Source organism: Cucurbita moschata, unplaced genomic scaffold (genome assembly GCF_002738365.1).
Source record: "Cucurbita moschata cultivar Rifu unplaced genomic scaffold, Cmos_1.0 Cmo_Scf00050, whole genome shotgun sequence".
Classification (NCBI taxonomy): domain Eukaryota; kingdom Viridiplantae; phylum Streptophyta; class Magnoliopsida; order Cucurbitales; family Cucurbitaceae; genus Cucurbita; species Cucurbita moschata.
In genome coordinates, this window is record NW_019268566.1 from 503,120 (window position 1) to 520,084 (window position 16,965).

The 16,965-nt window shown below is 34.6% G+C and overlaps 3 protein-coding genes across 4 annotated transcripts in view; 1 reads left to right on the forward strand and 2 right to left on the reverse strand.

Annotated features, from left to right (window-relative positions):
• LOC111435602 (probable serine/threonine protein kinase IRE) overlaps positions 1-3,630 on the reverse strand; it is a 10,151-nt gene extending 6,521 nt beyond the window's left edge. The window contains exons 1-6 of the mRNA XM_023073013.1: positions 3,294-3,630; positions 3,106-3,173; positions 2,797-2,973; positions 1,334-2,698; positions 973-1,145; positions 522-771 (exon numbers count right to left, since the gene is read on the reverse strand). Coding sequence (XP_022928781.1) covers positions 522-771; positions 973-1,145; positions 1,334-2,698; positions 2,797-2,973; positions 3,106-3,173; positions 3,294-3,630 — 2,370 coding nt within the window. The remainder of the gene's footprint in view (positions 1-521; positions 772-972; positions 1,146-1,333; positions 2,699-2,796; positions 2,974-3,105; positions 3,174-3,293) is intronic.
• An 862-nt stretch (positions 3,631-4,492) lies between these two features.
• Positions 4,493-10,636, forward strand: LOC111435603. 2 transcript variants are annotated; one of them, XM_023073014.1, is made up of 14 exons: positions 4,493-4,828; positions 4,948-5,081; positions 6,063-6,203; positions 6,291-6,402; positions 6,514-6,820; positions 7,164-7,377; positions 7,525-7,614; positions 7,687-7,942; positions 8,034-8,146; positions 9,144-9,242; positions 9,333-9,380; positions 9,492-9,602; positions 10,285-10,375; positions 10,463-10,636. In XM_023073014.1, exons 1-14 carry the CDS (start codon positions 4,579-4,581, stop codon positions 10,558-10,560), a joined length of 2,064 nt encoding a protein of 687 aa, XP_022928782.1. In that variant the 5' UTR covers positions 4,493-4,578; the 3' UTR covers positions 10,561-10,636. The 2 variants fall into 2 exon arrangements, with proteins under 2 accessions (XP_022928782.1, XP_022928783.1); XM_023073015.1 differs by having other exon boundaries at positions 4,719-4,828; positions 4,907-5,081.
• A 923-nt stretch (positions 10,637-11,559) lies between these two features.
• Positions 11,560-13,679, reverse strand: LOC111435823 (40S ribosomal protein S20-2). Its single transcript, XM_023073388.1, has 4 exons — positions 13,560-13,679; positions 13,341-13,465; positions 12,775-12,888; positions 11,560-11,910 (listed from the first exon to the last, which is right to left on the reverse strand). The coding sequence occupies exons 2-4, from the start codon at positions 13,450-13,452 to the stop codon at positions 11,771-11,773; spliced, it is 366 nt and encodes a 121-aa protein (XP_022929156.1). The 5' UTR covers positions 13,453-13,465; positions 13,560-13,679; the 3' UTR covers positions 11,560-11,770.
• Between the last annotated feature and the right edge of the window lie 3,286 nt (positions 13,680-16,965).

Below are 16,965 nucleotides of genomic sequence, written 5' to 3' on the forward strand. Positions count from 1 at the left end.
AGTTTTTTTTTTTTTTTTTTTTTCTGTAAGTAACATAAAAAATATATATAACAGTTTTTAGACTCAAAGAATTCATTTAACAAGTTGATAACTAGAAACAATTATAAGTAGGTACGAAAAGTATATAGACAAAATTATAATGTGAGCATATTATATTTTTAAATTGTTGCATACAAAATGCAAGTGAAACCACGATAATTAAAAATTAAAATTGTGAGCAGTTTTAAATTAAAAAAACATCAGAAAAGCAATTTTTAAAAATGACCATAAGCACACGTAACCAGACAACTCAAACTGTACCCATAATGAGCCTAGTTTGGCATAGCATGAAAACCAGTATAACACTGATATCAGCATGTATTTCATCATGTTAGTTATGTTGATGTCATATTTATTATGAAGCTTCTGGAGGAAGTTGTGATGAATAGTTTATAAGGAAAGTAGATGAGTAGTTGCTTCTAGAGGGGGTGTAAATTCCATTCTTCATGTGTCATCCATCTCACCGTTATTGGAACACTAACCTTTATTGCAAACAAGTCTCCAGTTGCTCGTTTTCTGGCAAGGAAAACTCGACCATATGCACCTCTACTAATTGGTTTAATTATTTCAAAATCTTCAATCGATGTTCGATCTTTTGAACATGTGTTAACAGGACTTGCACGTAAACTACGAACAGCATCATCTTCCACTGAACTCTCTTCATCGACGATTCCATTTGAAGAGTCTACTTTATCATCTTCTATTTGCCCACAAAGTTGTACATATTTTTCCCTGTAAATGCAGAAATATCAGGATGTAACCATAGAAATAGATGTGAGTAATATCAATTACTGGAGGAAAAAAGAAGGATGCAGAGTAGGTCATAGTAATGCAAGAATAAAATAAAAATGTAGCATGTTGTCAGATTTTTATCTTTCCACAAAATAATATATTGTACAGCATTTGAATTGTGAAACAATCAAGTCAACTCACTGCAAGAGCTTCTCTATGCGCCTTCCAAAAGTCTCCACGACAAGAGCATCCACCTTCCTATCCTGGATTGCATATTTAAGGTCTTCTAACCGATCAAGCATAGACTCCAATGCACCATAGCCAGAGTTGTTAACATTTGCAATGGAACGAACAATATCCAATAATTTGTAAATCTGTTATTCCACATACATGTTATTTGAGACATTTAACATGAATGAGTTCTTGAAAAATTCTTTTTACAAACTAAGAAAGACTAGAAGTAGTTATTCATATTTTATGCAAAATACCAAAATAATACCTTCAAGTCTCAACAGAATCAAAGGACAAATAGGATGTTGCTATGATATAAGGAAAACACTACCTGCTGATAATTTTCAAGTTCAGATATTGTTCTTCGCCCATGCAACGCCAACTCAATCTGGCTGGATCTGGGTGTTAAAAGAGGTGATCTTGGTGTTAGAGTTCCAGCTGACAGTGATTTTGTACTGTGTTCTGGTGTGAAATTAAATGGTCGATTGTATGATGGATCAGGAAAGGTATCCTGACTTTCCATACAAAAAGAGTTGCCAGTAACAGGGAGGGAATCAAGCAAATCTTCTGAGTTTTGACAAGACAAATTGATTCCTTTAGATGATAACTCAAAAAAATCTTCTTGCATACTTGATGTAGAAACCTTAACAGTATCGAAATTTCCACAGGAAACATTGCTACTTCTCGGTGTACTTTTAGGTGTCCAAGACTCTAGTATTTTATCAAGAGCTGTAGCAACCCGTGCAAGGCGCTCGTTCACAGTTAAACCTTTCAAATCACACCTATCGGCAATCGTACATATTCGAGAATGCTCCTCAACATGAATGGTAGGAATTTCAACCTCACAAATCCGACATATCATCAGATTCTCAAAAGTAGCATTTTGATAACCCCATATTCCCCAAGATAGTTTTTGTTCTTTAGGAGGTGCTTCAGAATGCGCAATAGGAATAGATGGGGTATCTAATTGATTGATGCTCCCAGTCTTAGCTTCATGTACATGCAACGTTTCAAGTTTATCCTTAGAAGGTGTTTCAGTAGTGTCAGTGTCTTTCCGGTTCTTAGCAACTGCTGATGGTAGCTTTTTCCAGGATGACATCCTATATGTGCTTGTAGATGAATCATTACTTATGGCAGAGTCCAGATCAACATTTCCAGCACTACTACCAAAACTTGGACCTGAATGGTGCTTCACCATGCGACTGGCTTGATCCTTCCCAACCAACTTCAGCTGCTGCTCAATATCTTCTTTCGTAGTCAATGGATCGCCAAAGTCGAGTTGTTCGAGCTTCCTAATTTTCTCTGGATAAATTCCTGGATCATTAAGTTGATGAAGACCCAAAATGTGCTCATTTTCATAACCACTTTCCTTTCTAAACTGAATAAGCCTAGTACATCGTGTCAAGATGAAAAGAAGGCGGGTATGGGCTTGCTTAAGAACCCCTAATGGCAGCTCCTGCCGCCGGTCGTCTAGATTTTGGACAATCCCTTCACCTTTCGCCCAAAAATCAGTAGGTGACATTGTTGCACATTTCCGAGCAACCACCAATAGGTCCTCCAAACCTTCTCTTATTTCAGGCAGAGACCGGTCTGTCTTTTCAAGTGTATCCACCAGATCTCCAGCAAAAATACCCAGTTCGTAATTAACATCATCCTTCAATCTGTCAAATTTGGCTCTGATAGCCACCATGATCTCCTGAAAATTAAAGCAAGCAACAGGTAGCTTCGTTCAACATAGCTGGAGAGAAAGAGAACAGCCATTACCACAAAGGTGAAATAGAAGGAAGAACATACTTCCAGATATCCAAAGGCCCGAGGCTTCCAAACTGGAAAAGGGCGAACTCCCTTGGAATTAAGCTCGTGAGAGAAGCTTTTGATATCCAGAGTTCTCTTCTTTTTTCCACTAGTAACACGCAGTATGGCACGGAATCGTGGAGACTGAATTTCCTTTCCAAACGCTACATGATTAACCTAATCAAGAACATCCATCGATGAACTACATTACGTAACCAATCTACTCCATCAGTGGTACGGATTTTACAACGCACAAACTCAGATACAGATACAACTAGAGGTAGAAGAACAGCAAGTGAAAATCATTACCTCAAAATCATGATTCAGAGCTGTTGGATATCTAAACGATTTCGATTGACTCCACAGAACTTTTTTCCCTAACCAAACGCGAATAAATTTTACAAAACAATAGCAATCCTCACACTTACATAACCACGCACCAAAACAGAGCCAAGAGAAAAACAAAAGAAAACACATGCATCACACATTCTACATACCATGATCAGTGGAGGAATGTTTTGGCTCGGGATCGGTCCCAGCGGTGGCATTAGTCCTGGAAGTTTCTCCCAAATTGGAGGGCGTGCCAGCGGCCAAGGTCCGTTGCGGCAAAGGACCAGACCGCGTCCGAATGTGGTTCAACCCGAGAGAGGAGGCCATAATGATGGAGGAATCGTCAGGTTCATAAGGAAAATCCTCGTCAAGGCCGTATTCTTCATCGGAATCGGAGTCTCCGGCATTGGATATGGAACCGCGGAGAAGAGGAATGGCGGGGATCTTGCGGAGCTTGGCGACAGAGGAGGATGAACCATGATCGGAGGGAGGTCGTTGGGACATAGAGGAGAGGTAGCCGGAGAGAAGGAGTTTTTCCGGTGACGGTTTGTTGAAGATTGAGGAATTGTGGCATTGGGAGAGGAGAGCGGTTGACTGAGAGAGAGGAATTTTCGCGGGAAGAAGAAGCCGTAAGATTAAGACACGTGGAAGAGGATGAATCATCTCCGTTAAGATCTTGCGTTGCTTTTTTTAATGCCTTTTCAGTTTTAAAATATGCTTCCCGCTAAGTGACGGATTGATCGTTGCCGTCTTCACCCGCTTATTCAAATTTCACCTACAAAATTAAATCAATAAAATACATTTATTCTTAAATTTAATGAATAATTATAAAAAAATTAAAAATTCTTTTATGGGTCTATTATTAAAACTTTAAAAAATTTAACAGAACAGAAAAACACACTCTCCACAATGGATATGATATTATTCCCTTTGAGCATAAGTTCTCATGACTTTCTTTGGCGTCTGCAAAAGACTATTCCTCACTTAAAACCCATGATCATTCCCTAAATTAGCCGATGTGGGACTTTCATCATCCAACACCTCCCCTCGAACAAAGTGCGCCTCCCCTTAATCGAGACTCGACTCCTTTGGAGTCTTAATCATTTTTTACTGCCTTCGAGGAGGCTCGGCTCCTTTTATTTCGGAGTTCTTTGTTCAATATTTGAGGATTTACCAATCTATTGGCATGACTAAGTTTAGAGCATGACTCTGATACCATAATAGACGAACGATCAATGGTATGATATTGTCATTTTCTAAATTAGTCGACCTCCAACAAATTTAATCTATTATTTTTTATTTTTTATTTTTGAAAAGTAATTATAAATAATCCGAGTGAGAGTCAGCAGGTGTAGGGTCCCATCCATCCGCGCCAAAAATATCTGAGGAGCCTCAACTTCCACAGCCACAAACTCTCTGGAAAACCGATCTTTGTCCTTCATCTCCATTTCCATGTCCATCTTCACCTTCTCCCCTTCTCCTTCTCTTTCCTTCTTCACTCCTCCAACTCCTCCCCGTCGTTCTTCTGCATTTCCGGCGGCAACGCAATCCTCTGCCAATCTCAACACCGTAGCCGGAGGACTCGCCCTTCTTTGGTTCAAACATGACCTCCGAATCGACGATCATCCTGCTCTCCATGCCGCCGCCTCCCAGTTTCCCGCTCTCATCCCTCTTTACATCTTCGATTCCCGCTTACTTTCGCGTAACTTCTCTTTCTCTCTATTCTGCTTGTGGATTTAATGGCAATGTGGATACTAATGGAAGTTGTTTGTCTGTATAGTGTCTGCCATTAGATGATGAATGAAGTTAATGGATCTGCAGGGTTTTCTGATGAAATGCTTGAGATTACTCTTCTTGCATTGGAAGCTCTGAAGCGTTCGTTGAGGGATCGGGGTTTGGATTTGTTAATCAAGTTTGGGGACGCGGAATCTGTACTCCGGGAGCTTGTAGTTGAGGTGACGATCAGACTTTTCTTAGGTTTCAATCCTATAATAAAAACTTTAAAGAAGAAGTGGAAAAAATATATTGTTCAAATTTACACCATATAAACTTAAGAGCAATTAAGAACATCGAGTTATGTAACTATAGATTCAAGCTACTTTAAGTGGGAGTGGGACTATCTAGATTTATAGTATTTCATTGTATTTTATGTTTTAAGAGTTTTTATTTAGTTTTAGGTTATATTTCTAACTTAACTAATTATAGTAATTATATTCCTGAAGTAGGAATATTACAACTCTTGAAACAGGGCTATATAAAGTCATATATTGTCTTTGTAAAATGGACTCAAACTTTCCTTTCTTATCACTATTAACGATGAATAATAATCAAAGGTCTTCTTTTTTGAGAAAAAAAACAGCATATCAAATGGATAGTAATGTAACAAAAATGATGCGTCTTTTGTGAGTATTCCCCATTTTTGTACTAAGACTACCTTTTCGTATCTTTATGAATAAGATAATACGATGCTATTTCTGATGTTTGTGTTATCCCTATTTACTTTGTTTGTTGGAGTCATAGGAATTCCGTTCACTCAATTCAATCAAGAAGCAATTGAGTTGAATATATTAGACAAATGGTTAACTCCGTCTATAAACTTGTTACACATAGCATTTATTCCTTTTTAGTTTAGGTTGCATGCATAGAATCATTCGTGCTTGACATGATCTATCCATTTAAATTTCAAATAAGTTTTCTTGCCATGAAATATTTGATCTAATCTAGATCTTACTTTTTCCTTGAGCTAATTTTCTTATCATTTTGAGGTTATTAGATATTTTAGATGTAAAGGTCCTAATTTTCAAGAGTCAGTTGGGATGAAACTAACTTGATTTGGGAGTTTTAGCCGTTTTGCAATCTAGGAATTTTCACATTGTTAGAGTTTTTAGTATAAGTTGTACTTTTGTTTATTACTTTAACTACTATGTTTTGAACAGGTTAAAGCTACACATGTCTTTGCTGAGGAAGAAGTAGAGCATGAGTTATGTGTGTTGATGGATGGGGTATCTCAGACATTGTCCAGTCTGATTCAGAGTCCAAATCTAACAGTTTGGAGGACGCCATTTTACGACATTAAGGTCTGTCTGTGGATTTTACTCTAATACTCTCCTTCACATTGCCGCTTTGACTTGTTGATTTTCATCCACCGTTGCCGTGTGTACCAGAGCTTAGAGGCCTTACCTGCATCATACGACGAGTTTAGGAAGCTTCAACTTCCTGTAAGTTCTCCACTTTCTTCTCCAACATTACCCTGTTTGAGACTGGAATTGAACTGGGGTACGTTCTGTGCACGAACTTTTACCTTTGGAGAACGAGAGTGGCATCCATATTGTGGCGGCCATGATAAATAATACTTCATTTGTCTGATAAGTTGGCTAAAATCATTAGGTACCATGCCCACATTTGATGCCTTGAAGGAATTTATGAATAGTAATCGATTGTACAAACCAAGTGAAGATTGGGATTCGATCAAGAATACAACAGCTGAAGCTACTGTTCGGGCTAAATTTTCTAAAAGAGGAAGCAATGAAAAAAATCCAAGTTCGAAAGAATCTAGGACAGAGAGAATGGGGAAATCAATTTTTTCCACACAAAGAGGAGTGAATTTCCTGAGGGGAGGTACAGAAGGTCCGTTGAATGCATTAGCTGCATACATAAGATACAATGAGGGAACATCTCGAGATGACTGGCAAGCGTAAGTGTTCAAACTTCTCTTCCTCATACTGTTATCTAAGTGCTAAGGGATTTGCAACCCTTTGATACGTTTCCTTATTCATATCCATATGTTTTGCTGGCTCATCAATCCACTACGATTGATTCTAATGATCTTGTCGTGTAATTTTCAATACCCTTTTTAGCTATTCCTACTAATATGTAAATTTGCATACCTTTTTCATCACAGAGGACAAAAACATAAAGCTTTCATATTCTTGTTCTGTTCTCATTTACATTTTTATGATGCAAAAGAATAGCTTGAAGCATTAATATTTATTTCAACGAGTCATTAGATTGCCCATTGAGGTCTACGTTTTATGCAGATTACACGAAATGGTACGCAATTCTGAAAGCCGAGATGGAGCTTCATTTATCAAACTCTTTGGTCCTGCCATTCATCTGGGAATGATTTCTAAAAGGAGAGTGCATTATGAAGCCATCAAATATGAAAAGGAAAGAAATGCTGGGTTTCTGTCACCTTTTGGGTACTCAGCAGGCACTGTTGCTGCAGCAGTTGATGCTGTTCTCTCCTCAGAGGTACGTCATTTAGTTTAAAGTTTCAAAATGTACTTTTGTTTGATTGGTTGGTTTTAGAAATTGTTCCAACTCCATGAAGTTTTACATTTATAGATGAATTATAATATTAAAGCATCTTTAGGTTCTAATTTGATTTTCACAACACAGTGGTATTCACTTATGTGTCTGAAGAGCAAAGGAAGGCATTTGGGAAGCCTCTCTTATCGAACTTGGAGATGGAATGGCTTTCTTGTTCAGGTTGGTATATTCTCTGCAAAGTTTTGGCCATATGTGTAATGCCTGATTTCCTCAAAAAATGCCCCTTTTCAGTACACAGTTTATGGATGTGACGGCCCTGCCATGCTTCTTGTGCATGGTTTTGGTGCTTTTTTGGAGCATTTCCGAGACAATATACATGGCATTGCTGAAGGTGGAAACCAAGTTTGGGCTATAACAATGTTGGGATTTGGGAGTTCAGAAAAGCCGAACATTGTGTACAGTGAACTAATGTGGGCTGAGCTTCTTAAAGATTTTATCGTTCAAGTTGTGGGCAGACCCGTACATCTTGTTGGAAATTCAATTGGTGGTATGTACAAACTTACTGGATATATTACCATAAGCTCTCAAAGCTTCTTTCCTACAACCCTTTCAAGGAAGTTTGCTTGCTTGCTTTTCAGGCTATATTGTCGCTATTGTTGCTTGTCTTTGGCCTGCTTTGGTCAAATCCATTGTCCTCATCAATAGTGCTGGCAGTGTGATTCCAGGATATTCTTCTTTGCCCTTCAATAAGGTGAGTTTTCTGAACATTATTATGTCTCAGCTTTCCGTAGTTAGCTTCGAGTATGTGCGGGGTTGTGCGTTAAGGCCACATAGGCGGGGTGAGAGGATATTAGTATATAAACTAGACCCCTCTTTCTTGTTGGGCTAATACAAACTTCTCTTTTAATCACAATCAAGTCATATTTGAACTCCAATGCCTTCCTACATGCTCTTGTTCTTGTTGACGCATTTATACACATACTCAAATCCATATCACCCATTCATCAAACAAACGACCATAGAACAATGACATATTGTTATCATCTGCACTCAAATTACGGATACTAATTCCGTCAATTCTAAAAAATAAACTGATACGTGGAAATCACTACAAGAGAAGTAAGATTTGGATTACCTTGTTGATCGAATATCTCAAGGCAAGAACATTGTTTGAGATTTGAATCACTCCACAAGCAAGATCGATCATGCCTAGCTTGAATGATTCTTGTTGATCAAATATCTCAACGCAAGAACACATGTTTGAGATTTGAATCACTTCACAAGCAAGATTGATCATGTCGAGCTTGAATGATTCTACATGCAACCTAAACTACATAGAATTGCAAAAAAATAACATAGATGGCTTTATATAAGCTCAAAATGAAACTATTAAAGGCATGGCAAGAGTTGTAACATTCATATTTAATGGCCATAATTAACCCTTATGTAATTGTAACCTAATGTAAATAAAAAGTCTTAAAATACATTAATGAAATACAATAACTCTAAATTACTCTAAATTGTAATCCACCCAAAATTTATAACATCAAACTTCATTTTTCTTCAATGTGACATGAATTGAAATATCTTTAATAATTTCAACACTATTTTCTTCACATTTTCATTGAAGTATATTGTATGATTGATGTCTCTTGATTCATATCATAAACTTAAAGGTTATAGAACCAAAATGAGACCGAATATTGTCTTCTTTTTCGTGACTTTCACATATTGTCATTTGCATACAGGAGAAGCAGGTTTCTGTTGCTGCATGGCTGGGTGCTCGACTCCTTTTAACTTACTTAAGAGTGAAAACCAAGGACATAGTGAGGAATTGTTACCCTACTGTATGTGAACTAATGTCCCAATTTTGTACCATTTCCTTGCATTTCATGTCATAGAACTTCATAACTTTCCAACACTATTTTGCTGTGCAGAGAACAGAGCGAGCTGATAACTGGCTTGTCAGTGAGATGCTGAGAGCTGTATCCTCATCTGTAAGCTTTTGTTATGATGTCTAGAATCATCAGCTTCACTTTTCATTACAGATTGTGTAAGTTTTGCCATCAAATATCACCTTAACGGATCATGAAAAGTCCAAAGATCCCGGAGGCCTGGTGGTTCTGGAAAGTATTTTCAGCTTTGATCTTTCCGTTCCCCTTAATCATCTGTTGGAAGGATTGGAGGAAAGGGTTCTTATTATCCAGGTAAAAGGATGGTTAATTTTGAAGCAAGTTGTTCCTGTCATTAAATGTTAGAAAAGAAAGCAATAAAAGATAAGGAAATCAACTACAATGGGAGTAAGATTCGGATTACCTTGTTGATCGAATATCTCAAGGCAAGAACATTGTTTGAGATTCGAATCACTCCACAAGCAAGATCGATCATGTCTAGCTTGAATGATTCTTGTTGATCAAATATCTCAACGCAAGAACACTTGTTTGAGATTTGAATCACTCTACAAGCAAGATTGATCATGTCGAGCTTGAATAATTCTACATGCAACCTAAACTACATAGAATTGCAAAGAAACTTAGTCATTGGCTAAAAAAGAGCACGAATGCTTCTTTTACTATATTTTTCAGTCTCTTTACAAATACAACATACATGACTACTAAATGCAGTTGTAACATTCATACTTAATGGTCATAATTAACCATTATGTACTTGTAACCTAAACTAAATTAGAAGTCTTAAAATACATTAATGAAATACAATAACTCTAAATTCTAATCCACTCAAAATTTATAACATTAAACTTCATTCTTCTTCAATGTGGCATGAATTGAAATATCTTTTTGATGATTTCAACAATATTTTCTTCGCATCTTCATTGAAGCATATTGTATGATTGATATCTCTTGATTCATATTACGATGCATTTGATAGGGAATGAAAGATCCAATCTATAACTCCAAGGCTGTGTTGGCGAAGCTTAAAGAGCAGTGTGTAGGGGTTACGATCAAGGAATTGGATGCTGGTAACATCATTTTATTTGTTTTATTTTCAAACTAATATAATATTTTTGCTGTTCTAACTTTAGTTTCTTGTATTCTCAAATTTTCAGGGCATTGCCCACATGATGAACTGCCTCAACAAGTTAATTCTATTCTCTGTGAATGGATACTGAGACTGGAAACTAAACCGAAGGTAGACTCACAATAACCATATTTAGTACTCTTTTCAAGTTTGAAGCCATTATTTATATTGAAGTACTCTTATAGCACCTGATTTGTTTATAGCCTTATAAATATGAATTAACTGTTTATTTAGTAGAATAAAAAACCAACAAAAAAAAAAAAAGAGTTTGAAGGTTGTCTTCACCTCACATTAATTGTTGTATAATTTGACATTTGACCCCGGTAAAAGATCTCTATTCTTAATTTCAATTTTTCTCGGTTTATTATAACTTTTTTTTTTTATTATTTATTTATTACATAAGTAAATGAACAAATTCAATAAATTTATAAATTTTATTTTATATTAAAATAGAAATATATTATTATTATATTAAAATTATATCATTAAGAAAGAAGGAATAGAGATTTTTATTTTTATTTTTATTTTTATTTTTATTTTTATTCAAAGATAGATTTGAATCAATTTTTTCAAAGCTCAGAATAGGAAAGAAATAAGTTTTATTATTTATTTATTTGAATCAATTTTTTTTTTTTTTTTTGAAGCAATTCAGAATATAAAAGAAATAAGTTGTAGTATTTTTATTTAAAAAATTTAGTAATTAAAAATTGTTACAAAAATCAAGTGTATGTTTCTTTAATGTAACAACTTGGTATTATAGTTTATAAATATATTCTATTCTAATAAGTTTTTTCATATACATTTATATAAAAAAAAAATCATTAAATCTTAATTTTATTTTTCAAAAAATAAACTATAAAAGCATTATAAATTTTGCATTGCAATAATTTTAAGAGTAACATATTAACATTTACCATACAATGATAAGTGGTGTACACAATATAGAAATTATTCCAAGGAGACCAAAATCAACATTCCATTTCTAAGAATTCATACCATATTCTCACAATCTACGATGTTCTTAGCGTACGAGGTGAAACACAATTAGATGAGAGTGGCAGGTTTGAAAGACCATTCACATTTTAAAAATAAAAGCACATTACGTTATATTCTAACTTCTGATCCAAATACATAATTCAAAGATATATAAACGAAATAACAGCAGGCCAAAATCTTCCTCTCAAAATAAGTTATGAACTTCAAAATTATGACAAAAATGGATGATAATGCATTAACCTTAACATTTCAGATTTGAAGCAGGGCAGACACACAGAGTACATAGACCTCTAAATAACTACGAGCAGAGTATAGAACTCGGGAAATATTGGAAAACACATCAATCTGCAATTGTGACTTCAACCTCAACACCCGGTTCGATGGTGATGGATGTGATCTGCTTAACAACGTCAGCAGAGCTAAAGAGGTCAATAACCCGCTTATGGACACGAAGTTCAAATCTGTCCCATGTGTTTGTACCTGCAACAAAGGCACAAGATTATTGACCAATGATCAGGATGGATCTTATTGGCCCCCTTGGCTTCTCTGATGAACACGGGGGCTAAGAGAAACAAATCAAGTCACCCAAGAAAACATATACCAAAATAACCAATATTAACTGAATAATTATAAACAATGCCAGACTAACTACACTAAATAGAGTCAATTATGATACCAAGTACAGAGGACTGGGTTTTACATGGAATATGATGACAATACATTTACTTCATATTACAACAAAGAATAATAAACTCAAAATTTGTGAAACCCATAAAAGCACAACTCCAAAGAACTTGCAGATCTCCCGTTCATACGTTTCCACAGTGTTTCGTGAACAAAGACATATTCAAGCAGCAGAATCACTAAAACTCGCATCCAAAGTTCAAGTGTGGAAAACAATAACAAGGCTAAGGGCTGTGGCTGTACATGGGGAGGAAGGATAAAGAGATAACAGAATTACCACAATATAACAAGTGTTTTTTTTAAGCTCAAGGTGCAATAGTGCAATGGCCTTCAAGGGCTTAAGCGCAAGGCACAAAAATAAATGCTGCCCTTTGTGAGGCACACTATAATGAAAACCACCTTATTTTGTGCACCTCGGTCTTTCCAAGGCCACGTGCCAGACCATCGGTTAGGCGAGCGCCGGGAGAGGCTTTTAAAAACAGACTAAAACACAAGGTGTGAAGCTACAAATATCATGATACCAATCCCAGGTTAAGAAAAATAAAAGATGGAAAATACAGTTCAGGGCTTTGATCCAGGTAATAATGACTAACAAGCAGCCAGAGAAATCCAAACACAGGCTTATAGTTATTCTTAAGTTAAGCATTGATTCAAAATTACCTTCACCGCAGGGAGATTTCCTGGTGGTGATGTGCAGGACTTTGGTTGGCATCCTCACAGGCCCCTTAACCCTCAATCTCTTGTCCTTGGCACCCCGAACCAAATCAGCACAAACTATTGATTGAAAAAGAAAGTAACCCGTGAGGATTAAGCTAACATTTACAAACCTGAAGACATCAATAAATTCCAATAATTCATAGAAACAAAGAAATTAGGGCAAGGAAAACCCTTGCTCAGTAAAGTCAAAACCCGAAAGAGGCTCCATTCCAACTTTGAATCATGGAAGACTCTCAAAGCGACCATCATAAATTCATTCGGTGGACATAACATAAGAACAATTCAATAATAAACAATCCATTGATCAAGACGAACATGAAAAATGAAAATCCGACGAATTACAAACAGCAACAACAACAACAATCATAGCGCAAATTTAGAAGAATCTATATATTTCCGAAACACATTACAAAAACGCAAAACCAAGAGACAAACAACACAAGAGTTCGAATATAATATCATAAAAAATAAAAAATCAACTTGCTTCAAAAACTGAGGGAAGGAGATACCCTTTTCAAGGTTCTTCACGTTCTTCGACGAAAGAGTGATCCTAATCTTGTGGATCTGCTCTTGTGCATCCTCCAAACCAGCCTTCGTAGGCTTCATCGCTGCATACGCCATATTTGCTTACTTCCTGAAAACAAAAATTCCAAAACTACGGAAATCAGATGTGAAAACAGTACAGCAACCACCATGTGAAGAGGTGCAGAAGTGGTGGAGAAGACTACCGGAGCAAGGGCGGCTTCCGCTGCTAGGTTCTGCAGTTGGAGGATTTAGGGAGGAGGAAGATAGAGTATGGAAGTTAGGGTTTTCATATTAATATCAGTGGACTACAGGCCCGAATACTAATGGATCGGCCCGAATTCGAAGGGTTTTTTTTTTCTTTTTTTTTCTCGGATAATAACCTTTTTTATTTATTGTTTATTTATTTTGAGAATATAATGACTAAATTTTTTTTAAAAAAAGAATCTATACATTATAATAATAATCTTCCATTTTACAAAAGAAAAAAAAAAAATAGGAACCTGTCTCGAGTGTCATGGTCATATTTGTTTAAAGCGTATTGTTTATGGGCACATGTCGGATGTCCCGGTCATGTTTATCGCGGACGTGTTTGTCTAAAGCATAAAAGAAAGTTAGAAAGAGACCCGCGGCGGCGGCGGCGGTTGAAGTGCAATGGAGCTTCGGTTTATCAAATTTCTATGCCCTGCTACAACCGCTGATTTTTGCATCCTTAATTGATGTTTTGGGCCTGGCCCAATATTTTATCAATCTTTCGCATCATTGTGATGGGCTTTGGACAGCCAAATTGGGCTCAAATTAAAGCCCACTAAACCACTTATTTCAAGTTCAAAACCACTCCAATATTAAACAAAATCCAACGGCTATGAGCTTAAATGAACACGAGCTGCTATATTGAATCACCCATTTTTTTATTGGGGACATTTATTTGAAATTTTATTTTATATATATATTGATAATATAAATTCGGGGGGCAAGAAATAAAAAATTGGCCCATTACAAAGGGGCTTGCCATGTGATATAAGGTCCCTCTAAATTATTTTTATTTTAGAAAAATAAAATAAAACCATAAAGTATCTTTATTTAATTTCTAACCCTCCAAAATAGTTGCATCAATATGTACTTGGACCACCAGCTTTTAGTCACGTCAAATTACTTGAACATAAACATTTAATTCCATAAAGTTAAAAATAATAATATCGATTCAAAAATATATCTTTTTTTAATTTAAAAAAAACAAATATCTAATCTTGTTTACCACGAAGACTTAATTCTTTTCGATTTAATTTTTATTCATGCGAACAAAAAAATATATATAATTTTTATTGAGGACAAAAATTATATTTCTTGCACCAATTATATGTATATATATATAAATTTATTTATTTATTTATATTTAAATCATAAGTAGAATACTGTATTACAATATTGGAATTTGAATTTTTTAAAATTATATTATATTTTTGTTTAGAAAATATATTATATCGGAAAAGGGAAATTATCGATTATTTTTTAATTAATATTTTAAAAATATGTATCTATATATAAAAAAAATGGAAAAAATAGTATGAATAAAAATTAAAATAAATTTTTTAAAAAGAAAATAAAATGAATTGTCTTACCTAATAGAAAATGGTAGGATAGGTCGCACTTTTCCATTTTGCCATCATGGTAAAGGAAAATGTTCTCGAAATTAGATACCGAGTTTAAAAAACGCTAATCCACGATCCAAATATTCGTGTTCATAAATCAATATTATTTAAAAAATAAATAAAAACTCTCTAACGCTTTTATTTTTAAAATATAACATTTAAAAATACGAACATTTAACCTAAAATAATAATTAATATCATAATAGTAGAAATAACTTTTATCATTTTATTTGAATTATTTTGAATTATAGAAAAATATATTTATTTATTTACCAAAATAAGATGAGTGTCTTTTAGATAGAAAAGTAAAAGAGGACCCAAATAAAAAAGTTGGGATTAAAAAGGGTCCATAAATTATTGGATTAAAAGGGTCCACTTGTCAAAAATATATATATAAATTTTATAATTTTTGTGAATTTTTTTTAAAGGGGGTGTAAAATAAAACATAAAAATGGTCGGTAATTAAATTTTATTTTTTTAAATACAATTTTTCATTTTAAGGTAAGAATTTAATTTTTTTTAATACGAAGTATGTGTAGTTTGTACGATAAATAAAATAAAAATCCCGACAAAAATTATATACTCATTATTTGATATGAACGAGCCCTCTAGCTAAGGCGAATTATTGAAATATCCACTCTCACGATACCAAAATGTTAGATCGTTAGAAAAAATACAGTCGATACTTCTCATCGTCATCTTTGGACTTCCACTCAAGGCTTTCAAATGGTGTTTTGTTATCCTCCCCAACCCCAACCAATGTGGGACATCACAATCCATCCCCTCCCTTCAGGGTCAGCGTCCTCGCTGGCACACCGCATTGTGTCTACCCCTTTTGGGGGAAGAGCGAGAAGGCTGACACATTGTCTAATGTCTGGCTCTGATACCATTTGTAACGCCCTAGACCCATCGCTAGCAGATATTAACTTCTTTCGGATTTCTCCTAAGTCTTGGTAGGGGAAGGTTTCCACACCCTTGTAAATGGTGTTTTGTTCTCGTCCCGAACATGGGACATCACAAGAATAATAATAAAGATATGGACAAAAAAAGAAAAGACAAGAAAGAGGAGGAGGAGGCTACATGTGAAGGGAAGGTCCAATTCCACAAACAATTAATTAAAAAATTAAAAAATTAAAAAATTAAAAAAGAAATGACGCTTTCATTTGATTGGTTGATGGGTTTTTGCATGGAATTTTGGAAAAGTTTAACTGAAAAAATAATTAAAAAAAAAAAAAAGCATTGTAATGATAATAAAATAGAACAAATAAAACTTTTTAAAAAGGTTATTTGAGTCAGAAAAGGGGTGTGGTTTGGACTTTGGAGAATCCCATGCTCTAAAAAGTGCCAAACCCTTTTATTATTATTATTATTTATTTTTATTTTATCATTGAAATTATAAGTTTATGGGTTTTTATATTTATTCAATTATTGAATTTTAAAATTATTTAATGGGTTTTAATTTTCGTTTTTGACGTATTAAATACATGATTGATTGTGTTTCTTGAATATTTTGTTTAGCTGAAAATTCAAAAATAAAAGGAAAATATAGGAATTATTAATGCTTAATTATTATATTTGTAAAATTGTTCTAATTACAAGAAGAGATATTGGACTAATATATTACAAAGAATTAGAAAATTAATATATTTAAAAATATTAAATAATACATTAGAATTGTTTTTTTTAATATAAATTATACTAAAAATGTAAAATACATTAATAAATGCAATAATATTTCACCACCTATTTTAATATCACAACCTAATTTTCTCAATTACTATATATATTATTTATATATAAAAAGTTAGATGGGCTGGTATTTAAGGAGGGTAAGAGGCGGAAATGGAAATATGATCTCTTTCTCGAGCTCGGTTTAGTTGACGAAGAGAAATTTCTCACTGCTCTCTCTCTTCCTCATTCATGGATGATTTCGTTTTGTTTTTTTTTTTTTTTTTTGTCA